The sequence below is a fragment of the Protopterus annectens genome, chromosome 3.part1, assembly GCF_019279795.1.
Source record: "Protopterus annectens isolate FY-2018-M chromosome 3.part1, PAN1.0, whole genome shotgun sequence".
Lineage (NCBI taxonomy): Eukaryota > Metazoa > Chordata > Ceratodontiformes > Protopteridae > Protopterus > Protopterus annectens.
This window is the reverse complement of record NC_056732.1, coordinates 709,343,171-709,371,068: the sequence shown is the minus strand read 5'-3', so window position 1 is coordinate 709,371,068 and position 27,898 is coordinate 709,343,171. Positions and strand designations below refer to the sequence as shown.

The window sequence follows — 27,898 nt, the reverse complement described above, 5'->3', positions numbered from 1 at the left end:
CCCACAAAGAGGCCAGTTACCAGTGAAGTCCCCCAGGGTTCTGTGCTGGGACCTCTCCTGTTTGGCATCTACCTTTCTGAAGTAAAAGCCTATATCAAAGGGCTTTTGGCTGACTACGTTTGCAGATGACTTCAAGCTAGCAGAGTCATTGAATCCCCAAATGACTCTTAGCCATCTTGCAGGAAAGTTTGTCTGAAATAAATAACCAGTGTCAAAACCATGGTCTGAAACTAAATGCCAAAAAAGCATTATTGTATCCTTTGAGAAGTCATCTACCCCAAGGAACTACTGTATTGACAATATGCCCATAAGATTTGACCCAGTTGTTCAGGATTTGGAAACTTATGCAGACAGTGACCTACCTTTTGATCCATATGTGTCTATTGTTGTAAGAATGTCCTTCTATATTGCACAGCTTATAAACAAAGAGATTGTGTCTCGATCTATGGATATCATTGCCCCCCTTTACGCAGCTCTCATTATGCCAGTAATAGAATATAATGCCCCCTTTGGCATCCATCTGTCCAGACACATGCAACAACTGGAATGCCCACAGAGATACCTTATTAAAGGGATACAAGGCCTGAACAACATGTCCTACATGGACTGACTCAAAGCCCTGTCACTATACTCGGAATCTCACAGACTGCTAACAGGCGATCTGTGTCTGGCATACAAGGCATCATCTGATCCATTATGATGGATTTATTGTACATCAGCATATCAAATGGCATCAGAAATACTCAGTGTAGGGATCTAAACCTCTTCTGCAACATCAAGTCTGGAGAGATAGGTATGTTTCATAGAGGATACCACTGTTGTGGAACAGACTCCCCATCCACATAAAACAAAGATCATCCCTGTCCAAATCTATGGATGGGAAACAGAAACTTTACCCCAGGACTGCCCTCTGTACTGGTAATGGATAAAGGCAGCTACTAAATGCTTTATCCCATGAATGGGTCCCCTTGAATTATCTATGGTATGATTCCAGTTATTATTGTCGACCATGGGATGGGTAAGACCAATCTATAACCAAATGGGATAAGTTATTTTGAGTGCAAAAGGGAAAATTAGTTAGGCTTAAAATGGCCAGCAAGGGCAGCTAACCTAGTACTTACCTAAGAAACTATTATGCTCAATCAGTGGTCAAATTATTAGAGTTGCCATGTACATAGATCATGCTAAGGATATGCAGCCACATGTCTTGTATGATTTGTGTAGGTCTCCAGAAAATATCACTGACATTCTTGAGCGTCTCAAACTAAGGAACACTTTCCTAAAACATTCTGTTTTCTGACATAAGCTTTAATGATTTAATGCTATGTTTCATTACAGCAAAAGGTAAGGGTGCAAATGCTCATCCTAGTCATGCAGCTAAAGAAAAGATGAACTGCCCAGTCTTATACTGCCTCCTGATATGCTAAGAGTCTTAGGTTATCACCCTTAACTCTGAATAAATGCAGAAACGGTATAGTGAGATAAAAGTCTGTGTGTGTGTGTGTGTGTGTCTGTGTGTGTGTGTGTGTGTGTGTGTGTGTGTGTGTGTGTGTGTGTGTGTGTGTGTGTAGGAACAGCATCAGAAAAGTTCTCTTTAGGCATAAAGAATGCAACATCAATGTTTATTCCATATTTACTGTCCAAAAAGAACTCATCGACATTCCATCTGTGTATATCACACATTGCACAATTGAGTTCTTGACTGCCAGTAGTAGAGATATCTGCGGAATAGCCAATCATTCCACAGAAGTACCCCTCCTTTGCACTCCAGAATGTGGTCATTGTCCTAATATACAAGTGAAGGTCTGCTAATTTTGTGTGTTGAGGTTGTGCCATCTTCTCAGTGTCTATTTCCATGTTGGTAATCAGGGTTCATTTGTGAATAGAGAAATATTATGTCTGTTCTCTACTTTGATGTCAAAGCAGCAGGCAAGTTCATAAATGCTTACACCTCATTTGTCATGGGAATAGATTTAGCATACTTTGCATGGTTTAAATTATGGGATCAGATTTTTTTTTTTGAGATTCCACTGATGGAGCTCTTTTGCAACTCTTTTTGGGGGCTGGCAGTGAGATGGGTTGTCCCACCAAATTACTGTGTCTGCTATACATAGCTGCATATGTTATTTCGAAGACATCTGTATTTGTACATTTATAGGGCATGTTTTTTAGATGTAACTCAGAACTGTTACATTGAACACTGTTATTCTGAGCCCAATGCCTGTGTTCCAGATTCTTTTTGATCTCACTAGCTCTTTTGTTGGTCCACGGATGTAGTGCTATATTGTTTTGCCTTCACTTTTTCTTATATACTGCAGTTAACACATTTATAAATCTTGGTCATTGCTGCTACTGTCCCTCTTTTACATGTCTGATGCATTTTTGGGATATTCCAGGTACATGAAAATATATGAAGCCATTCCCTGTGTTGCTGCTATGTTTGTGAATTGTGTAGTGCTCTGGTGTGGCGTTCCTACTATGTACTAACCCTATGCAATTTCTTACATTGTTTATGAATACATCCACCATTCTTAGATATTATGCTGCTGTATATTCTGTGGTACTCAGCTGAAATGCAACATATATCTCATTTATTTACAGGCTTTCTGCCTACACTTCTTTCACAGTCATATTTTCAGACTTTGTGAAAAAACACCAGACTTCATCATGACCTCTGTTTCTGATTCATGAAGTACATAGAAAAGTAATATCCACAGTACAAAATAATAACAATAATAATAATAATAATAATAATAATAATGTATGAAAAAATGCAGATGAAAATTGCAGCAAGAGACATAAAATTACCACAACAACCTAATTAAATAATGAAAACAACCATGCCATCAGCTAAATCAACTTATCAAAACTAATTGGGGAGAAAATTGATGTTTAATTATATGTATCTTTCAGCTGCACGGAATTGCCATCCTTGGAATATTTTTGATACTGCAACAAACATACAACCAACTGTACCAGTATAAGAAAAATGATGTTTGGGAAAACAGTAGCTATTGAAGTATTGTTTACAAAAAGGAACACGGCAACAGCATACAGCAGTTTGTCAGAACTTATGTTGCTATTGCGAATATTTCATAACCAAATTTCCACACAGTTGTAAAGTTATAACCCTGCAGACCAATCTGTTTGTTAATGTTCATTAACTCTCTGTATCACCAGTACTCATCTTCTGGTACTTACTTATCAAAAAAGTTAAAATGATTAGTTCATCTATAAAGCAAAGAAATAAAAACAAGTGCCTCATCATTCTGCATGTGGAGTGTGGCTGAAGGAAGGAAGTGTTTCATATCCTATACGAAACATGAAATTAATTTGGCAACATAAATGAATCAGTCATGTGCATCCTATAACATTATAATCTACAATAACACAATGTGCTGTGGTGCAGTAGCTTGGAAAGTAGGACTGCCATAACCTAATGCTATCTTTTTGTATAACTGTAGCCAATGTGGACTGCTAAGCAATACACAATGGAGGTCTGCTAAGGTAGTGAATTATTGACATCTATTACCCGGTGAGCTGTAGTTGTAAAGGAAGTCCTAGCTCATAGAATGAAATTCTATATTTAGCAGTCAGTCTTTGCACGTCATACTTTCAGGTCATGAGCTTAGTTTAAAGGCAGAAATGATATGATCAGGAGTACAAGTGACATAGACTGAGGATCCTGGCAATCCAGGAGCATCTTAGATGACAGTCATTGCTACTTGACTTTGCAGTAACTGATCTAAGCTGCTTAGGACACATTGTAAGGATATCTGTCTGAGATGCTAAGGATACATGGTATTTCTCAGCAAAGGAGTACTGGTAACTGTTTACACAGAGGAGGACACCCTGGGGCAGACACAGAACATATTGAATGGATAACATCTTTCAACTTCCACAGGAATGTATTGGGATTTGATAGGATAAGATGAAGGCTGTTGCTAGGAATAAAGAAGTCTGGGGTACCCTTCTCAGCTTCCTGTTACCATGATTCTCACAAGGACCAGCAGCTAAAAAATGTATCTAGCCAGTGATGGTCATTGTAATTAGGTGCATCCTTCGATGATAATTCCACAATGTTATAGATTAAGGTGCCATAGCCAGTGCTTAAGCATGTAGTCATTCTTTCGTATCATGGAGTGACATTATAATGATAGCAACACTCAGCATTGTGAGATTAGTAACAACATGCATGTTAGAGTTAGTATGGCTCTTATACAGTTATTAAAGGGATGCTACATTCTACAATCTGAGCAACACAGATGATAAACACATCACGAGGCCCTCATGATTAGCATTTTCCTTTGTCAAGTGGGAATACAGTACCTCATTGAACCATTACAATTGTTGGATAGGTCAGTGAATGTCAATCTAGCTATAATCATAGATTGTGCTGCTTTTACAAATGCTGATAAAGTAGCACAAACTGTCATTATCAGGTAATTCAGGCATCTGACATCTGCTGTGCCTCATCAGAAATTCCACTGACATTATGTAGAGTTATATGAGTACAAAAGTCAAGTTAAAGCAAAGTGGAAAGTCAGATTCTATACGTAGCTCATGCAGATTTGTTTTAGATGACAAAATAGCAGATCATTACTTTCTGCCAAACCGGATAAAGTAGCACTTATATCACTTAATTCTATCTTCAGTGACACTGAATCAGACTGGCCTCAGCCACTGTCAGTCATTGTAAAATTGTAGAATGGACAGTCTGAATGTAGAGATGAAATCAGCAAGAGAAGGAAAGTAGTATTTATGGAACTGACTTCCTCCTCACAAGTTGATGAGTATATATATATAAAACTGTGGTGGTGGTGCTGCGGTAGCGTTGTCGCCTTACAGCAAGACGTTGTCCTGTTCGATTCTCAGCTAAAGCGTCTTCTGTGTGGAGACATGCGTGAATGGGCGTACCTTCGTTGAAGGTTGTGTGTCAGGGCTGGCAACTCGGTACGTAAAAATCTACTGCCAATCATTAGCGGACCGGAGTTCCGCTGTGGCGACCCCTAACCGGGAAATCCAAAAGATACAACAATATATATATATATATATATATATATATATATATATATATATATATATATATATATAGACTATATTTTATATATCACGAAGAAATGTAGGTCAAAAAATAAAAAAAAGAATATTGGGTGCACAGGTCCTGGGATAAAAATTGCCCATTCCTGGTGTATGCACTGATGCCAGGACAAGAGAAAAAGGCAGGGAAGAATCCTCGGGATGTAGAAACATTCCTACCGTAGGACTAGGTCATGTTGAGGGCGGGGAAGGAAGGAATAGCCCATGCAAGAGGCATAGAGACAATACATAATGACAATAAAGCAGACTGTTGATGTTAAGAAAGAGATTATGCGTTATTATTATTATGCAACAGACCCAGAATTTCTGCAAATAGGATATGTTACAAAAGTAAGAGAAATCAGAGGACTGATAAGAATTTTACCAATACATGAAACCCATAAGAATTGCAGAAGGAAGCGATTCTGGGTATATTGTGGGTGCTGGAAAGACTGAAGCAGTACTAATTTCAAGAATCATACCCGGACTCAGGACTGGGGTAAGTCCCTGTCATGGTATTAGAAACTTAAAATATTTAGATAAATTAAAAAAATAGGAGGATGTAAAAAGGGAAGACAGCAGCGTCTGAGTTATTTCTCTTTTAATGAATAATGATGGAATACTACCAGTAGAATACAGATGAATGTACGCCTGAAAATAGTAAAACACATAGACACTAACTTGCCTTTACACCTATTACAGGGAATACTTACAGCTAGTGATAAGAAAGCAGCTTAGAATAAAATGTCAAATAAAAAGAAAGCAGAAGAATATATCTATAGATGTTTGAAGTTTTGCATTGCTCATATGATTTGTACAAGCTGTACTAACAGGTCAATAAATCATTAAAACGCTTAGGATCATCTCTTCAGAATCAGTGAAAACCTCAGTACAGATAAAGTACAAACCAAAAACTAATTAAGGACTCAATCTGAGAGGTCTTACAGTAGACTTGAGTTGGATTCTTATTCAAACTGCCCTAGGCATCCCTCCTTCAGCAAACCTCAACCAAAGCTTAAAGAGGCAAACACTACAAAGGGTTAATATGCAGATCATGTAACTTTAAAAACAAAGAAAGACTACAACTGCCCCTTTAATGTCAGCGCTATATGTATCACCATGGAATGCTCCAGAAAATAACTCCCTACCTGGTTCTCTGCATTACAGCTACTTTACCATACATGGACTAGTACGAGAACACAGAAATTCATGACTAACTCATGGAGGGATGTTAGACTTCATTATTTCAGAGTACTTCATCTACACCATCTCAATTACCACTCCAGAAATTTCTGAACTACTCTCCTTTATATTTTAGGACAATGCAGGATAAACAGGTAGAAAACTATTTGAAATATTAATTTCAGGTACCCCTGTTCAGATCACCTGCTTCATCATAGGTTGCTAAACTGGGAGAGCTTTTACTTAGCTAAACCCTTAGTTTACATGTTTAATCTTTATGTCATGATAGGAATCTCACACATGGCTTCAAACTTGTTTAATCAAGCCAGTAGCTAAACATATCACTGTAAAATGAGTCAGATTGCAAACCAGATTCAAATATTTCTCCAATAACCAAAATGCCTGAAGAAACAATTACAGGTAAAAACAGAATGCATTAATTCTTATAATCTTCTGTTAGATAAAATAACAAAGATTCTAGTCAAATACAGCACGACTACAGCAATTCTCTCTGCCCCTGATACATTAGCATCAACACACACACACAAAAGGGACATTTAGTGGAAGCATTCTTATTGACTTAAAAAGTGCCTTTGATCCTATTAATTACAGATTATTCTTCCAAACAATAATTACGAATTCTCAAAAATTTTTACTAAAAGGCTTGCAATTCACACATAATAACATTTTATGTAGGTTTAGGCAATCCCAAGACTAGCACTGGAACATTTCCCTGTGAAGCACAAGGATGACTACTAGGACCGCTGCTCTTTGCCCTATTTCATCAATGACTTGCCTTATGACCATCCAACCTGATCGGCATTTAGTACCTTTAAAAGTTTGCAAAATCATTTTAAACAATTATAGAACTGGTTATCCCAAAACATGCTTGTAGTTAGTAGTGTTAAACCTACAGTTATGTTAATGGATGTACTTCATCATCTACAAAGTATCCTTAACATAACAGTCAGTACTCAATATGGAAATAACATTCTAGCTGGCTGCATTCTTTGTATTTGGACCGATCGACACCTAAGGTCTTAATACTGCATATAAACCACAACATAGAAAAAGTTTTGACTCAACTATGATAATAGCATAATCTTTCATATTATTAAATTATGGAAGCAAGAACAGCTATAAATAAATCTCAGTGTACTTGTACAACACTGAAAATAATTCCAACCAATAATCTCCCTAAACGTGACACAGGACATGACTGTTGCAACCTAACAAAAATAAAATATTCATAGTCATCTCACTTACCCCTGACAGGAACAGTACTGCACCATATTGCCTTAAAACCAAATGGCTGCTAATAACATCAAATGCTGAATATTTGCTAAATTCCTTAAACTTTAAACTTCCAAGGGATGGTTATTTCATTGTGTAATACGATGAATATAAAATACTCAACCTACTTCATGAGAAATCACATTGAAACCATCCCAATCAGACCATCATTTATTCTTTCTTTAGGCAAAAAAACACTTCTTAAAAATCAAAATTTTTCCTCCAGCTGGAGTGCAATACCACACAAATATGAGAGGTATTATAGTAAAGCAATATTCTGAGGTGGATAGTGAACAGTTTCTCTTTCAGTGCCTCAAGAATTTTGTGCTTCAAGATTCTGTTTACAGCCACTATAGGAGTCTATATGGACCTGTGGCTTGGAATTTGAAGCTGCACAGTTTGGCAGCAGAGACTTCACAGTAGGACTCTGTTAGGCATTAAAACACTCTACCAATAAGTACATGAACAAAGGCAAATAATTTGTGGTCTGACTTCTAAAAGACCATGAAACAAAATCTTGAAAGGTTCAAGCAATAAGGTCTTAACTATCAACATCCCATTTGAAGATGTGACTCTTTTTCACACAAAAAATATTTAAGGCTAAGATTCTTTATGTTGTTAATGGTAAAAGTATGTTACAGTTTTAGTGTTTTGCAGTTGAAACTGACCACTAGGTTTCATGCCCTTGTATGAAATTCAGCTAAGGTTTTCCTTGTAATCAGTTGTTATAAAAGACATTTTAAAATACCTTCTATAATAGATAGACCTGTATTTACTCAAGCTGCATAAACACAAACCCTCACACTCACCAACACACATGTACACACAGACACTCACACACGCACACACACACACACACACACACACACACACACACACACACACACACACACACACACACACACACACACACACACACACACGCACACACACGTGCACACATGTGCATGTACACACACACACACACACACACACACACACACACACACACACACACACAGCAATATAAATTGTTGCTATTTTCTTGAACAAACTGCACTAATAATCTCAAATTGTGATGTTCTAAAGATCTACAGTTTTAAGTGTGTGTGTGTGTGTGTGTGTGTCTGTGTGTGTGTGTGTGTGTGTGTGTGTGTGTGTGTGTGTGTGTGTGTGTGTGTGTGTGTTAGACAGAGAGGGAGACAGAGAGAGATAACTCAACATGTAGTCAGAATTATGTTTTCTACTTTTTAAATTAACTTATTTTACTTGCAGTTTTCTTTGAATCATCCATTAAACATTGCCTTATTAAAAACGTGTATCTCTTAACCAGGAAGGTGCGTGGTCAGAGGACCCTTTTCAGCTGCAACTCAGGTACAATGGCAAGTGCATATAGAATATTAGCTACCAGGAGTGAACAATGTTCTATAAAGGATAGAGATAAAAATCCAATAATATAACTCATGCCTTTAAGGCAATTACATATGGGGAAGTCAACAGTACACTAAGTATAGTATGTTTACCAATATAATAATATAAGTTTGGGTATTTTAAGGTTTTGTTTAAGTTTGAGAATTTGCAGAGATTTTGTTGAATTTAAATTTTGCACTTCAAACAAATAAACAAAAGGCTTTACAAGTATTATTTATTTATTTTATTTTGCATTTGTTAACTGGGTAGTGTCCAGCTGGACAAGTAGCCTGTTTTCAGTGGAGACACGGGGAAAAAAGCTCCATAACAATAGTACAAAAAAAAAAGATCACAAAAATTTTATGAAGATTTACAAAGAATATACAAAAACTTTAACACTTGCCTGCGATCACAATTTACAAAAAAAGAATATAAATGGAAAACATTACATTTCATAAGCCTTACTACAGACAGTAATATGAAACTTATTGGATACATAACTTAAATAAACCATTGTGGTATTTTAATTTGGTAGAAGTAAGACAAGGAGAAGATAGCAGAAAAGAAACAATTGATTGATGGTATGAGAAACCATAGCCATTGCTGAGTAAGGTATTCCTTTAGGAGTTGTTTGAAGCTATGGCTATCTGTGTTTTTAGGATATTCTAGGGTATTAGGTTCCACTGTTTGGCTACTTTATAGGAGACGAGAGTATATATGGGACTTGGTTACCTTGAGTATAAGTTTATCAGATGATCTAAGAGTTCTGGGTTTGGTATTTAGTTGCACTAGGTTGGAGAGTGCAGGGCAGATTTCAGGTTTGCTGATAATGGAGTGGGCAGTGTTGAGCTGATTGAGTGATAACATATTGGGAAGTTCAAGCCACTGTAGTTTTTGAAGATCAAGACAATGATGGGTCCTGTTGGGTATATTAGCAGCAAATTTTGCTATTTTATTATAGCAGGAATCGAGTAGATGTAAATCAGACATGTGCAGGTTAGTGAAAAGTTGAGAACAGTAGAGAAGAGTAGATAGGAGGTGGGCTGTGGCTTGTCTGGCATTTTGAGTGAGGAAAGGTTTGGCCCTATATAGTACACCAAGTTTGATGTGAACTTTTTTAATTGTGAGTGATATGCATTTAACAAATGTTAGGTTGTTGTCTATTGTGACACCAAGTAGTTTTGTTTGGTTAACTGGTTCTATTATAGTGTCATTAGTGGAGTAGATGGAGAGAGGAGGTGGGTTTGTTTTGAATTTCCTGTTGGAGAAGATTATTAATTTTGTTTTATTTGGGTTTAGGATGAGCTGAAGTTCATTTATGTAATTTTCAATATCTAGAAGCAATTTATGCAGTTTATGCTGGAGTTCTTGAGGTGTGGGAGCAGAGCAAATAAGACTTGCGTCATCAGCATGCTGAATGATAGAAGCAGATTTAGTGGCAGTGTTTAGACTATTTGTGAATATAATAAAAAGGAGACGGCCAAAGATGGAACCCTGTGGAACCCCAACAGAGACTGGGAGGAGTATGGAGAGTTTATTATCCCATTTAGTTGCCTGTTGTTGATTAGTAAGGTAGCTAAAGAACCAGTTGAGAGCTGTAGAGTTGAGGTTGAAGGAGACTAAAGTGTTGAGTAGTAGTTGGTGGACACTGTATCAAAAGCTTCGGACATATCAAGGAATATAGTAGAGACCAGCTGTCCATTATTTTTGAGGAAGTTGACATAGTTAGTGAAACTTGTGAGGGCTGTGGGGGTACTGTGTTTTGGATGGAAGCCATGCTTTGAACTAGATAAGAGATTATTTGTAGTGAGGTGGTCTAGGAGCTACTTATGGATACATTTCTCTAAGATTTTGGCTAGGGGTGAGAGAATGGCAATGGGCCGATAATTAGAGAGATTTTTAGATGGGCCTGCCTTGTGGAGGGAGATGATATTTTTATACTTTCCAGAGTATGGGGACATATTGTTCTGTGATGGATCGATTGATTAGAATAGGTACCGGATAGGCGATGTTCAATTGATTAGACTAGATAAGGGATAGGTGATGGAGGTGATAGCAGTTTTTAAGAAGTCACTAGGGAGTTGGTCAGCTGGTAGACAGGTAGGTTTTAGTTTTGATAGGAGTTTTTTGATACAAGAGGTTTGTATGGGTTTAAAAGAGAAGTAGTTAGGTTTAGAGTTAGTGGAGGTCGGCACTGTAAGTGGTTGGTTAGATTTGTTGTTTAAAAGTGAGGTGATAGTTGTGATGAAATGAGAGTTAAATTATAAAGTAAGAGTTAAATTATAAAGTGTCTTGGTAGTTTGATGTTTGGCAGATTATGAAAAATTTGTTGCAAAGTAAAGCAAGTTTGCTCAAGACAAGATATATCACAGTAGTAGTCTTTTACTCAATGGCTCTAATGAGGTCAATAAATATTGTCCCCTGTCAGGTACACTTTGTCCACTAATGTGAAAATGTTCATCAGTATTAGTGCCTATAGATGTCAAGGTAATATGTCCAGTACTGGAGAAACTACACTTGCTGATATGCTGAAAAACTGTTTATAAATGATTTTTTCAACAATTTTCATAACTGAGCAAAGAGTAGAAATGAAATTGATGTCATATGGTAATGACTGGATAGGTTTCTTTAGTAGGGGTTGACCAGGAAATGTTTGAAGTATGGAGATATATTGGCAGTAATTAATGAGAGGCTGATTATATGACTATTATTTGTTAAAGTTTTAGCCAGGGTGGAGGTAATAAAAATGTGGAAGATAGGAGTTTGTACTGTTGTGGTTAGAATTTGACCTTTTTGTTTAAAACTCTAACCACAACGTTTTTCAACAGTGTCTATTGTGCATATGAGTTTGTGTTAAGGTCATTACATGTGCTTTATTTGTAGCTGTTTGGCGTTGTGGTAGGTTTAGTTGGTTTATATTTTTGGCTGATGAGTAATCTCTAATTATCAGGTTCTTGAATTTGCTTAATTTTAGTACATTTTGTTTAATGATTCCTAGATGCTTTTGTGAAGAGGAAGAAGAAATACAGACTATAACTATTAGTAGTTTACTAATTGTGAGTTTGATATTTAGCCAATTCTTTTGTTTTTGTCTCTGCCTAAGCATTTGGTTTGTTATTTTATTTATTTATTTATTTATTCATTCACTCACTGAAGCATGGTCCCATTGCCTATTTTTCCAGGTCTGTTGACTTGGAAGTTATAAAAGTTCAGAAGTATGAAGTCAGGTTTCATTTATTCCAGTCATGTCTGCCTTGTAATCTACGCTGTATGCATCATTTCCCCCTCATCCATTGCCTTGGTGACCTTCTCAAAAAAGTCCACCAGGTTTAGTAGGCATGACCTTCCCTTGAAAAAGCCAGTCTGGGGTGGGTCCAGTGTCTGAAGGTTGACTGTATTTTTGTTAAAAATTTCCATGATGATTCATCCCTTGGCTTTGCATATTAGACTAGTCAGACTAATAAGTCTATAGTTTCCAGGGTCAGTTGAAGGTCCACCCTTGTGAAATGGGATAACCATTGCAGTTCTCCATTCTCAGGGTACAAAGGCTCTTTTGAAGCTGTAGTTGAAAATGTCTCAGGTGGTCCTGATAAGTGATGTTTCAAGCTATTTACGAGGCATCCTGGGATATTGTTTGGGCTCACTGAGGCTTTGTTTTTGGCCTTAGCGAGTGCAGTCAGGACCTGGTTAATGTTAATAATTGGGGGGGGGGGTAATGCTAGTAGGTATTTCATGGGGGAGGTGGGGGTGAAGTTTGAACTGATTTTGTCAGTCAGCAAATTGCTACGCTGTTCTGTTTATCGAAGGAGACACTATTGAGCACCAGTTCAACACACTATTGTGTGCTGCCTTTGAGGTTTTGGACATAGGTGTAGAAGGCCTTGAGGTTGTCTTTAGCCTGTGAGGCTAACTCAACCTTGTAATTGGCCTTGTTGGACTTCATTATTCCTCTTCGTTTCCTGTTTAATTTAATTAGAGACCTCCTATTATTATTGGAGTTGCTCTGCCTAATTTTAGCTATGATGTTTTTCCTTGTGTAAGTATGGATTAGGCCTAGGATGTGGATTTGTTTCCTGCTATCTACAGTACATTTAATAGAGGGAAAATTGTTTTATTTAACCATTTAAATGTGGGTGCAAGAGAATATAAACAACATGTAATGCATATATATAGTTACCCTGATAATAGATTTATTCACCAGTTTTCAAAGTGTTTGTTTTGGGAGCCAAGAGCTGTGAACCAATATGATTTGCAAGAGCATGTTAGTGCTTTGCTAGATTATTTAAAATAGTATAGCAGAATGTATATTCATACTTTAAAGAAACAGACTATCCACATGACTGAGACACTAAATCAGTATTGTTTTTTTCGGCAGGTGGATATTTTGCCGGCAGCCTTGCAGTAATGACTGATGCTGCTCATCTTTTGGTGGATTTCAGTAATTTCCTTATTAGTCTGTTTTCACTGTGGTTGACATCAAAGCCTTCCACAAAGAAGCTCACTTTTGGATGGTACAGAGCAGGTATGCATTTTGTTATTTTACAAAACAGAGAAGCCATCTGCACTTTTAAAAAGTTATATAAGCAGGGTTAGCATCCTCACTACATATAAATTGTTAGACATACAGAAATCCAGATAATATGCACCCAGGAAATGAAAGAGGTGCAATTAGATGAATGTAGCTATACTGATGGGATTCTAAAATATAAGTCAATCTCTATGATTGCTTGAGTACTCTAGAAACAAATCTCTTAAATGTATGACTGTGGTATATTTTTGGATGGTGAAGGAGTCTCCCTAGCAGACACAATAACACACTGATTGTCTGTAAAAATGTAAACGTGTCACACATTAAGGTCACATTATCTAACAGGCATATATATTCATTATTCACGTGAGACACTTTAGTAATGATGTTTTCAAACATATAGATGAAGGGTGTACAAAAATATGCTAGAAATCATTCTCGATCTATGACTGTTATAACAGTGACTGGAGCATGTAGTACATAAGTATGTCTCCTTTCACAGACCCCTCCACATGCACTGCAGTAGTTAGAACATATATGTGAGCTTTAAGTATAAATTCTCTGACTCAGAGAATATACAAAGGATCCAGTTGTGATGTTTCCTCTCAAATTATTTATAAGCCTAGTTAAAACTTAGGAGAAAGGACAACAGAAAGTAGGGTGCTAGTATACATGAAAAATAAAAAAATGGTTACTAGACGTCTTAAAGAGCTTGTTTAAATTAAACTACCAATTTTTCTCATAAAAAGGAATGATGTCCATATATATAACACAATAATAATACATTGTACTTAAACATGCAGTTTCAGCACCACATATTTCAGAGAAGTCTCCACCTCAACACACAGACTGCTATTCAGAAGTAGCTCTGAGAACTCAGGGTCAACTTACTCCGTTATTTCAGATTTTCTAAAGAACTCAGAGTAATTGTTGAGCCTTCTAATGTTCTCTCAATAATCCATTTATTCCTTTTAGCAACGTTATTTGTAACTGAATGTTTAATTTAAAGGTCATAGAACCTGCTCTGTTTCTGAAGTAGTGCCTAATAATGTAATGAACTAAAATCTAAATACCCTGCATTTGTCAAATACAGGATGACAACAAAGGTGAAGCATTTTGTCTTTGGTATGAGGTAAATACAGGTAAGTAGACAAACAAGAAAAATACAAGCTTTAAGAGTAAAAAAAAAAAGTGTTATGAGAGGGCTGCAGCATACATGAGATGAGCCTGATGTGTCAAGAAAAGATGTTATGACAAAATTTGAAGACCGTTTCCCTTCCACAGAGTTGATCTCTAGTATAATTTTAGTTCTCAGTGGAAGCATTCCAGTGGCCTTCTTGGCAATATGGATGAACAATATTCCACAAAGCGTCTCTGGCCTTACTACTAGCTATGAAAAAATAAAGGTAACTACTTTCAGAAGGCAGAAAGTTAGGCATGTAACAATGCCCCCACTGTGAATTGTTGGTCAAGGCATTGTGGGTAAGATGACAAGTGCTTTTTTTTACCTGAGAAATATTACCACATATTGCAGTTTATATGTTCTGCATAAAAGTAAACGAATAGCACAAAAATGGATGAGAGCAGATGAGATAAGATGTATTAAAAAACACTGAAAAGATGGGTAGTTTTCAGTACCTTACAAGAAGTACATGGTGTGTTAGAAGTATAATTATTTGAAGCAGAAATCAGGACATGATGATTAAAAAGTCTGAGAAGAGTAGATATGTTGTTCAAACTTTCCTTTTTGGTGGCACTTATGCTTTTAGGTGATTGACAGAATAAATGACGATAGCTTTAAAGAAAGGAATAAACATTGTTTTGTAATGAAAATGTGTTTTTTAAACTGATATTAGAGCATGCGTGTGTGTGTGTGTGTGTGTGTGTGTGTGTGTGTGTGTGTGTGTGTGTGTGTGTGTGTGTGTGTGTGTGTGTGTGTGTGAAGATATGTGAAGGCTACCAGTCTAGCTAGATAGAATTTTGTAGATAATTCTATGCCATTGTAAATATGAATATAATCCACAGGCTTGTCCTCTTAAGTGTAAGAAAACTGTGTTAAATTTAGAACTTCAAAAATGTAATCACAGTGCACTCTGCTGGAAGAAAACTGATAAGTCAAGCATTGTATGACTATTTGATCTCAAAGCTCGGAGACATAATGTCTGGACTGAGGAATTCCTTCTATTGTTTTGAGACCAGAGTTAACTGCTAGATTTTACATATATAATATATTTTATTGCTATAGTTTCCTGGCCAGGTGCAAGATCAAAGAAATGTTAAAACTCTGAGTTTCTGTTAGCCTGGGAACCAGAGAAGAATGATGTAATCTAAAATGAGTCAGCAGTGATGTATTATTTTTAAGACTTTCTCAGAAAGAGAGAATCAGAGAATTTTGGATTTTGTCTGAAGAACTGACCACTCACCAGTACTCTGCCTTTGCTCTATATGTAAGTTTATTTAGAATTGTGATTGTTCTGAGAGTTAGATAGGAATTTATTCAGATTTAGTCTAGCTGTTTTTTTATATTTATGTCAGACTATTCTACAGTATTATTTTAAACATTTTCCTGTGATTTCTGAACTCTTGACTAGTACTGTGTTAAAATGAGAAGATTTGTTGTGTTTTATTATTTATTATTAAATATTTTTAAACCTTTCAACGATGGCTGTTTTGTGTAGGGATAATTTAAGCTCTAGAGTACATTGCATGTATATAGTGATACTGTACAAAGCCACTCCAAATAAGCCTTGCTGTTCGTCACACTTACAAATTGGATAATAATATTGCACAGCAATAATTGGAAACCCTTTGGTAAGGGTCTTTTTTGTAGCTGATAAGAGTAGTTGGTGGCAGTGATTACTACCTTATAGCCTGGCAGGAGGGGGTATAGCTGTAGAACCTGTGCCAGCCTTCCCCAAGAGTGTCTATGTGTGTGTATATAAACCAAATCTCAAAGTGTGTATGTGTCAGCTATGTGGGCAGGGACACGAAGCACTGGTTGGACAGAGAGGGCACTGGAGGTTTTGGCTTTGCTACTCAGCTGAGATCTGTACCCTATATCTGTACCAGTGGGGAGTCTTATTGGGGATCTGGAGCGAAAGGGAGAAACCAGCCCCAGACTGACTGTGATCTCTGTGTATTCTTAAGGGAAATTGTACTTTACTGTGTGTGTGTACTTGTTATCCTTCCCAATGTAGATGTCCCTCACTGTTGTTAGTGGTGAGGACTGAGGCTCCATGATTACTGAGCCAGTGCACAGGTGTCACAGTGTGTGTGTGAGAAAGATCAAATGACACCATTCTGAATGCCGTGGAAGTGAGGACATATCATTGTTCATGGTCTAAACCAACCTAGATTCATGGTGACAAGCTCCACATTGCAGTACGAATTTATCCTGAATCCTCTTCTGTTCAGGCAGTTTTTTTTCTTTGGCATGGGGTCAGCAATGTGATATAGATATTCCAATGTATTTCTCTCCAGGAATGCATAGGAAGGAAGTAAACTTGAATAATCCCTTGTTTGGCTGCATTGTATCATGCAGGCATGTGTATTCTAACTTATAGAGTCACTAAAAGGAGGTCACAGTATAATCTTCTTTCTCAGTGATCTGATCCATTATTAAATACAAAAATACATCCTGTAGTACTGGAGCAAGTCAACTGAAACAAATGGAAACCGCACAATATCTTACAAAAAAATCATAGAGTAGGAAAAAATGAACTATAAAAAAGCTTCAAGTATGCAGAAAGTCTTCAGGAATTAACATTTTAAGCTGTTTCTTTAAAGATTACTTAGATGTAGCCTCCACCTAGTCTAAGACTATGTTTCATTTTTTTCAGTTTGAAAGTCTATGGGTGGTATTCATAGCTGGGATTTCACAGCCATGTGGTAGTTATCCATGAAGAGCATCACTGCACATATATGCAAATAAGCTAAGCACAGCTTATTTGTACTCAGTAAGGAAAAGTGAAGGAATTTTGAAAAACCCATCTAGCTATGGCAAAAGCACAAAGTACCTAAAATTAAGCATTAACTACATACAAAGGACTGCATGAAGACTGTAGGCTTCATATTACTTTGCATGTATTTGTATTTCACGGACAGATGCAGCTATCTGTAGTCACATTTGAGAGACTTAAGGCAAGTGACGGACTGCCAGTATTTATTATTAATAGTTAAAAAAATAAAGGGGTTTAAATGTTTTACACAGGGATATATATATATATGCAGACACCCTGTTGTTTACTTTAAAGAATGGAAAGGAGGTGAAAAGAAAAACTGAAAAAGGGGAGACAACAGGAAAACATAGAAGGTTGCACTGGAGGTGGTAGGAGAGGAGGAGCCCTATGTGTTTGGTGTGGATAGACCGTTCATAGGTTCATAGGTTCATAGGTAGGTACTAGGCTATTGGCCCTAGGGCCTATACAAGCCTAGCCAAAAATGTACCCTGGCTTTCGCCACCCAAGAAAACCACAGAAGTGATCCCCGGGGTGAATTTCCTATTACCCATCCAATCATCAAGATTTTTCTTGAAGAGTGCTAATAAGGAGCTCTGTTTGACATAGATAGGTAGTCTGTTCCAGAGTATGGGAAGTCCATTTTATATTTTTTCAAGTTTTATTTTTTCATATAAGAGGGTAGTATGGTTGTCAAATAGGTAAGAGTGTGCAGGGAAAAGAATAAGGAAAGAGAGGTGACAAGGAGTGGCACCAGCAAGAGTCTCCAGTCAAAAGAGCCTCAAACATTTCTACTACCAGATGGTGTTGTGATGAAGGATGCCGATGTTGAGGATTTAAGGGCCTATGCTTGCACAGTGGTCAGCACCAAGTGGGACAACATGTCTTGAATGTGCTGAAGAGAAGCCTCAACTGGCTGAATCTGTTTGTCCATGACCTCCTCCAGCATGTCATCAACCATATCCCAAAGCCCTTGTTCAGTGAGGCATGGCAGGCTGCCATGTTCTGGGTGACTACTAGATCAGTGCCACCACCCTGACCCTGCAAGGACATCCCTGAACTGGCAGAGAGTGAACTCTCCCTAACCTGGGAGGTACAAACCAGGGCTGCTCCTGACGAATTTGGATCTGTAACAAAAATGAACATAAGTAGGAGAGTAATAACATAAAGAATGATAAAGAAATGCATAATTAAAATAAGAAAGAGAAAAAAATAATGTGTATGGGGTGAGACAAAAGAGAAAATGCACACAAAAAATTGACATGTCATGTTATACAGCATTCAGTTTTTTACATTAAAACATTTTTATTTTTATAAATCTTTATAGAAGTTAAAGAGAATGTATGGGAAGTTCTTATGTAGACATGGGATTATTGATTTTGGAAGTACTTATGTGTACATGTCAAGAATGATATGAAAAGTGCTTATGCATACTTGGGATGAAATAATATGGGAAGTGCTTATGCATGCTTGGGAAGAAAGAGTGTATTGTTATCAAGTTATGCTAGGGTTTACATTCTGCTGTCTATTATAGTAATATAAATAATCACATTTGTGCCTGGCATGCATTTGTTTGCAATATTGCCCTGAAACCACCCTTTCAAAAATACCTATTATCATTATTTATTTATTTGTATTTGTTTTCCAGGGTAGAGCACTAATCTCCATAGACCTTTTTCATACTTAGTCCAGGAGTGGTGTCTGGTTAAGTGATTTGCTCAGAGTCACACAGTTAGGAAATGGAGGCTGAGGGAACCAAGTCCTGCACCACTGGATCTCAGGAAATAGCTCATTAACAGGTCATTAATTCTCTAAGCAAATTGCATCTAATAAAAGCAGTTAAAGACAGAGTACTGCACTTATGTGTTGACTTATGATTTACATTTGGTTGCAGTAATGTACTAAATGCACTGTAGTGCTTCAGTTATCATCCTTTATACAGACGTATTTATATACATTAATGAAATCAGTTAAAGAGAGAGCACTGCACGTATGTACTGCAGTAATGTACTGAATGCGCTGTAGTGCTTCCATTACCTTCCTTTATAAGTTATTTATTTATATACAATAATGAGATCTATTACGCATTATTGTATATAAATAAATAACTTATAAATGAAGGTAATGGACAATAATGAGATCTATTACACAGCCGTGGTGGTGCAGCGGTTAGCGTTGTCACCTCACAGCAAGAGGTTCTCCCATTCGATTCTCAGCTGGAGCACTTTCTGTGTGGAGTTTGCATGTCATCCCCGTGGTCGAGTGATGTTTAAAGACATGCAGGTAGGTGCATGCGTGAATGGGTGTGTCTTCTTTGAAGGTTGGGCGTCTGGCTGGCAACTCAGCACCATAAAAAATCCACTGCCAATCATTAGCAGACCGGCGTTCCACTGTGGCAACCTCTAACTGGGAAAAGCCGAAAGACATTACTTTAATGTGATCGATTACGCACATAGTACTATTTACTCCTTTAATCATGGTTACCAGCAGCTGCACCCCACCCTAGAACTTCTCCTGTCCTGCTACTGCAGGTGGTAATTTGTTTTCTCATTGGCTAGAATGGGAAGACACAAGACAATTGTTGTTTACTTGCATTTCACATCTTTTATCTTTAATATTACTGATATCACTAGTAGTAATCATAATCATCATCATCTTCTTTCGGCTGTTCCCATTAGGGGTCGCCACAGAAGATCACCTGTTTCCATTTCTTCCTGTCCTCTGCATCTTGCTCTGTCACACCAACCACCTGCATGTCCTCTCTCACCACATCCATAAACCTTATCTTAGGCTTTCCTCTTTTATTGCTACCTGGTAGCTTCATCCTTAGCATCTTTTTCCCAGTATACTCAGCATCCCTCCTCAGCACATGTCCAAACCAATGTAATCATGCCTATCTGGCTTTGTCTCCAAACCTTCCAACCTGGGCTGACCCTCTAATATACTTATTCCTAATCCTGTCCATCCTCATCACACCCAGTGCAAATCTTAACATCTTTAATTCTGCCACATCCAGCTCAAACTCCTGCCTTTTTGTCAATGCCACTGTCTTCAACCCATATAACATAGCTGGTCTCACTACCCTCTTGTAAACCTTCCCTTTCACTCTTACAGGTAGTCGTCTGTCACAAATCACTCCTGACACTCTTCTCCACCCACTCCATCCTGCCTGTACTCTCTTCTTCACCTCTCTTCCACACTCACCGTTACTCTGGACTATTGACCCCAAGTATTTAAACTCATCCACCTTCACCACCTCTACTCCTTGCATCCTCACCATTCGTCTATCTTCCCTCTCATTCACACACATATATTCTGTCTTAGTCCTGCTGATTTTCATTCCTCTTCTCTCTATAGCATATCTCCATCTCTCCAGGGTCTCCTCCACCTGTTCCCTACTCTCACTACAGATCACAATGTCATCTGCAAACATCATAGTCCACGGGGACTCCTGTCTGATCTCGTCTGTCAACCTGTCCATCACCATTGCAAATAAGAAAGGGCTCGGAGCTGATACTTGATGCAACCCCACCTCTACCTAAAATGCATCCATCCCTCCCACTGCAGACCTCACCGCTGTCACACTACCCTCGTACATATCCTGTACCACTCTTACATACTTTTCTGACACTCCTGACTTCCTCATACAATACCACAACTCCTCTCTTGGCACCCTGTCATATGCTTTCTCTAAGTCTACAAAAACACAACGCTACTCCTTCAGACATTCTCTGTACTTCTCCATCAACACTCTCAGAGCAAAGATCGCATCTGTAGTGCTCTTTCCTGGCATGAAACCATACTGCTGATCACTAATCATCACGTCCCTTCTTAACCTTGCTTCCACTACTCTTTCCCATAACTTCATGCTGTGACTGATCAATTTAATCCCTCTGTAGTTACTACAGCTTTGCACATCACACTTGTTCTTACAAATTGGTACCAAAACACTTTTTCTCCATTCCTCAGGCATCCTCTTACTTTCCAAGATTTCATTAAACAATCTGGTTAAAAGCTCCACTGCCATTTCACCTAATCCCCTCCATGCTTCCACAGGTATGTCATCTGGGCCAACAGCCTTTCCATTCTTCATTCTCTTCATAGCTATCCTTACGTCCTCCTTGTTAATCCATTGTACTTCATGATTCACTATCCCTACATCATCCAACCTTCTTTCCCTCTCATTCTCTTCATTCATCAACCCCTCAAAGTACTCTTTCCATCTCCTCAACACACTCCTTGCTTGTGAGTATGTTTCCCTCATTATCCTTTATTACCTTTACCTGCTGCACATCTTTCCTAGCTTGGTCCCTCTGTCTAGCCAATCGGTACAAGTCCTTTTCTCCCTCCTTAGTGTCCAACCTTTCATTCAACTCTTCATATGCCTTATCCTTAGCCTTTGCCACCTCTCTCTTTGCCATGCACCTCATCTCCTTATACACCTGTCTACTTTCTTCATCTCTCTGACAATCCCACTTTTTCTATGCCAACCTCTTTCTCTGTATACTCTCCTGTACTTCCTCATTCCACCACCATGTCTCCTTGTCATCCTTCCTCTGTCCAGATGTGATAGCAAGCACCTTTCTACCCATCTCCCTTACTAGCTCTGCTGTAGTTACCCAGCTATTTGGTAACTCTTCCCTGCCACCCAGTGCCTGTCTTAACTCATCCCTGAACTCCACCTCACAATTGCCCTTTTTCAATTTCCACCATTTGATCCTTGGTGCTGCCCTTACACTCCTTCTCCTCTTCTTGATCACCAATGTCATCCTACAAACCACCATCCTATGCTGCCTAACTACACTTTCTCCAGTCACCACTTTACAGTCTCCAATCTCCTTCAAACTGACCCTCCTACATAATATATAATCCACCTGTGTGCATCTTCCTCCACTCTTGTATGTCACCCTATGCTCCTCCCTCTTGTTAAAATATGTATTCACTACAGCCATGTCCATCCTTTTTGTAAAATCCACTACCATCTGACTTTCTGCATTCCTTTGTTTAACACCATACCTACCCATCACTTCCTCATCTCCTCTGTTCCCTTCACCAACATGCCCATTGAAATCTGCTCCAATCACCACTCTCTCACCCTTGGGTAGAGTCAGCACCACTTCATCCAATTCACTTCAAAATGTTTCTTTCTCATCCATTGAACACCCAACTTGTGGAGCACATGCACTAACAACATTCATCATTACACCATCAATTTCCATCTTAATAAACATCAATCTATCCGACACTTTTTTCACCTCCAAAACACTCTTAGCATACTGTTCCTTCAGAATAACTCCTACGCCATTTCTCCTCCCATCCACACCATGATAAAACAATTTGAACCCACCTCCGATACACCTAACCTTACTCCCCTTCCATCTGGTCTCTTGCACACACAAGATACCAACCTTCCTTCTGTCCATCATATCAGCTAGCTCTCTCCCTATACCAGTCATACTGCCCACATTCAAAGTTCCAACCCTCACTACCACAGTCATAGCCTTTCTCCTCTCTTCCTGCCTTCGGCCATGTCTTCTGCCTCTATGTAAGGCTTTTCGTTCACTGCTGTACTTGCTTACTATGCACTTTTTAAATAATTATTACAATTTGAATTCTCATAGTGTGCCACTCTCCCCTCTTTTGCAAGTTATAAATAAACTGTTGCACTTTTATAGTTATAATCAACCTATTCAGTGTCTGTAGGTTGCCAATATCCTTGTTGACCATTTCCATGATAATTCATTCCATGGCTTTGCATATTAGACTTGTCAAACTGATAGGTCTGTAGTTTCTGGGGTCGGCTGATGGTCAACACTTGTGAAGGATGACTGTTGTGACCCTCCCTTCACTTGGTACATAACATGTTTTGATGCTGTAGTTGGCCAATACCTGTAGTGGTCCTACTAGGTCATATTTGAGGCTATTTAGGAGGCAACTGGGGTTATTGTTTGGGCCCATTGAAGCAGCATATTTGGCCTTAGCTAACACCACTAGGACTTGCTTCCTGTTGATAGTTGGGCAGATATGCTAGGAGAGATTTCATGGGGATAATGTGATAGTAGTAAGGGGTGAAGTTAGAGCTAAATTTATCAGCTAGTTTGCTTTATCACCCTGGCCAGTGAAGGTTGTGCCATTTACCACCAGTTCTGCAAACTGCTGTATGCTACCTTTAAGGTTCCTGGCATAGCTAAAAAACGATTTGTGATTGTTCTTAGCCTGAGAGGCTATCCTGACCTCATAATTGGCCTTGTTGGACCTTATTACACCTCTTAGTTCTTTATTTAGTTGGATCAGAGGGCTCTTGTCTCTGTGAGAGTTGCTGTTTCTAATTTTGACCTTGACTTTTTTCTTTTGTTATATACCCTATTAATGTTAGGATTCCACCAGTGTTTTTTGTTTTGGTGTTAGATCTTGGTTTGCTTCTGGGAGGTATGGCAGCCCCAATGCAGCCATTTACATGCTTGTACAGGGTTTCTGTGAACAATTCTGCATAGGCAGCTGTGTTCCTGGGGTTTGCTGGAGCCTTGAATTTTGACAAGCTGTTGCCAAACAGGATGTGTTTATCTTTAGAATGATTCCTAACTGTTACTAGAATAGTTTGATTTTCCAGGTTGATTTTTAGTTTGACAGTTTTGTGATCTGACCTTACCAATCAAGATGTGATATGGGTTTGTGTTTGCAATGCTCTTCTATGTTCGTGAGAACCAGGTCTAGTATGTTTGAACCCCTGCTGGAGTACACACACTCTCTGGTCCAGGGTATTTGTCCAGGGTATTTGTGTTGACAAAGTCCAGGAAACATTGTGCCTGAGTTTGAGTCAGTGTATGTTTCCCTTTCTACAGAGGGGTGTTTCAAGTCTCCCATGAATAGGGTGTTTGACTTGATTTTAAGCACCTCCAGTAGGTCCAAGTACATGTTGTGAGCTTTGTTGGTCATAGAGGGTAACCTGTAGCTGGCTAGAACATGATTCTGAACCTTGTTTCTGGAGATCTGGACATGGATGAACTCTGGGGCCCAATCCTGGTGTAAACGACCTGAGACGTACCTCCTTGGACTACATGAAAAGAGACATTGAGGAGCTCTCTGATTATGTAGCCCAGGCAGGTATGACCCTGACCTTGAGCAGTATCCTACCTTCACCAAGAATGATGCCACAATACAGAGATAAGATGATCAGCTTTAACAATTGGCTTAAACACTGGTGTCATTCAAAGGGGATCCAGTATCTGTCTGCCTGGGATGACATGCTGGACAAGCCACGCTGCTTCACAAGGGACGGCTTGCACCTGTCACCCCTGGGATTCCGGATATTGGCAAAGGCTCTTGCCACCCCATAGTGCCTTTTTTAGGCAAGGCTCAAATTCTAAACCTACCACCCTAGAACACAAAAAGGAAAAAACTAAGGGTAATGCTGCTCAATGCCAGAAGTCTAAATCTCAAAATGCACGCACTCGAGGCCCTTCTCAGTATGGAGAACATCGATGTCTGTGCTGTGACAGAAACCTGGTTCAAGGCTCCTGAGAGCACCCCAGCGCTATCAGGTTTTACCTCATATCATGCGTTCCGCCCCAAAATCCGGACAATACCAAGAAAGGAGGGGGTATCCATATTCATCAAGGACACCCACACCTCAAGACTGGTGGCAACGCACGATGCATCGGAGACCATCCAGGTGCAATTAACCATAGGCAAGACTGCTCTGCAAATTGTAGCATGTTACAGGCCACCCTCACAAACTCAGGAAACTCACATGGCCTTCCTGAAAACACTAGAGGGATAAATGTATCACCAAACACCATCATACTAGGTGACTTCAATTACCCTAATTTAGACTGGGAACACTACTCAAGCCCAAACACCCTAGCCCAAAAGTTCCTGGAATTCATAAACTCAAATGCCATGGAACAACTAGTCACCATCCCCACAAGAGGAGATAACATACTTGATCTCATCATCACGAACATGGGAGCACAATGTTCAACACCGGAAGTATACCCTCACTGGTGAGATCAGATCACAAACTAATCTCGCTGGAGGTCCTCATCCCACCCCACCTGAAATAAAAAAGACCACAGTAAAGAACTTCTCAAAAGCCGACTTCACACTTCTAAAGACTAGTGTGGTCTCCTTTCAGTCCCCCGAGCTGGCGGAAAACAATACTCAAGCCGCTGAATCACTTACAAACGCCTTCTACCAGCACCTGCAGGACTGCATGGATAAGGCAATCCCAAGCAAAACAAAGACTCTTTGTACCAAAGGCAAGCGTCCAGTCTGGTGGACCCCAGCCATAAACAAACTCTACAACAAAAGGAGGAAGCTACTACAAGATAGAGCAAAATCCTTAAAAGGTAAGACACCCTTGATCACTATAAGTAAAAAACTAAGAGCTCTCATAAAATCATCCAAAGCAAATTTCGAGAGAAAAATAGCTAAAGACTCAAAAGACAATCATAAGGCCTTCTTTAGCTATGTTAGAAACCTAGGAGGAAACTCCCAGATATGCTCAGAACTAGTTCAAAATGATGTGAAGATTACTGATCCTACAGACATTGCCAACATACTGGCTGACAGGTTCAGTGCAAACTTCTCCCCTCCCCAAAGGAGAGATATCTATACCAAATGAGTGCAGCCCCCAAACATCTCCAGCGCCCAAGTGAGAACTGCTCTCTCCAAAGCAAAAACACAGCATCCATGGGACCCGATGGTGTCCCCGGCTGTGTGCTCCACGAACTCAATGAGGAATTAAACCCACAGCTAGGACAGCTGTTTAATCAAAGTCTTACCTCTGGATACGCACCCAGGAGTGGCGCACTGCAACTGTGGTCCCACTTCACAAAGGCGGTGCCTCCACAGACCCTGGAAATTACCGCCCATTAGCTTGACAAGCCTTATCTGCAAAGCCATGGAGAGGATCATAATGGACCTCATAAATAAAGACATAGGGAATTTGCAGACTTTGGATCCAACCCAGTTTGGCTTTGTCAAAGGCAGATCATGCCTTTTAAACTTGGTTGACTTTTTCGAAAACAGTCACCAAAGCCATTGATGAGGGAAAGGCAGTCCATACAGCCTACCTCGATCTGGCTAAGGCCTTCGATACAATACCCCACTCGGGTATCATTGAAAAACTCATCAGCTTAAATGTTAACCCATACATCACAAGATGGGTTGCAAACTGGCTGAGTGACAGAGCCCACAGGGTCAGAGTTGCTGGCGCCATGTCAGACTCAAAGCCTGTCACAAGTGGTGTCCCACAGGGCTCAGTCCTGGGCCCACTCTTGTTTGGCATCTACTTTTCCAAGTACAAGCAAACACAGGAGGGTTATGGCTGACAAAGTTTGCAGATGACTGCAAACTGGGCCATAGTAGAAAACACATCTGACACAGATATCCTTCAGAAGGGTCTCACAGAAGCGGATAACTGGTGCCAGAGCCACGGCCTAAAGTTAAATGCCAAAAATGCATAGTCATACCCTTCGGGAAAAACAAGGTTACCCTAGCTACCAAATAGGTGGCAATCCACTGAGCACAGAAGAAGTTATCAGGGACCTGGGGACCCAGGTTGATAGTAGTCTGTCATTCGACACCCATGTAGCTAAAGTAGTTAGGAAGTCCTTCTACATTGCCCACCTTATCATGAAGGGATTCTCATCTAGATCAAGGGAGGTCATAGTCTCCCTTTACTCATCACTCATCAGACCAATGATTGAGTACAATGCCCCATTCGGAATGTATCTGACCCGACACTTGCAGCAGCTGGAGAGGCCACAAAAGTTCCTCACCAAAAGGATAAAGGGTCTCAAAAATCTGTCCTTTGCTGCCCGACTGAAAGAACTCCAGCTCTATTCAGTCGCCACGCTTGCTCAGAGGTGACCTTTGCCTAACATACAAGGCCATGTCAAACCCAGATTTGATGAATATGCTTCACCTCAAAAAATCTAGATCCATCAGAGCCACAAGGGCGGGAGACTTAAACCTCGACACGGCTATTAATAGGACGTGCTGGAGAGATAGATTCATCACCCAAAGACTCCCTATGCTGTGGAACAAAATCCCGGTACATGTGAGGCAGAGCACCTCGCTGGCCTTGTTCAAGAGAAATCTTGACCAATGGATGGGAGATCGCAGATATACCCCAGGAATTACCTCAGTATCACTGCTCGACAGAGGCACAGCAAAATAATGGGTATAGTTCCCCATACTAAAGGGGTGGCGTAAGCCACAAAACAATGGGCTAGGCTTATAAATGCCCTCGGGCAGATAGCCTAGTATGAACCTATGAACCTATGAACCTAAATAACCTGGAGTTGTATTTGTCACTAACATAAATCGAGACACCTCCACCTTTGGCCCATGTCTGTGTCATTGTTGGCCTAAATGTGTGGAAGGCACTGTAACCTTGCTCTGCCAGAGTACTTTCTGTGGCTTTAAATAAAGCCCCAGTAACAGAACAGATGTATACATTCTCCAG

General features: G+C 39.3%; 1 protein-coding gene across 1 annotated transcript in view; it reads left to right on the top strand.

The window, feature by feature from the left end:
• SLC30A8 (solute carrier family 30 member 8) overlaps nt 1-27,898 on the top strand; it is a 250,034-nt gene that overhangs the window by 46,961 nt on the left and 175,175 nt on the right. The window contains exon 3 of the mRNA XM_044066248.1: nt 13,319-13,465. Within this exon, the coding sequence (XP_043922183.1) occupies nt 13,319-13,465 (147 nt within the window). The remainder of the gene's footprint in view (nt 1-13,318; nt 13,466-27,898) is intronic.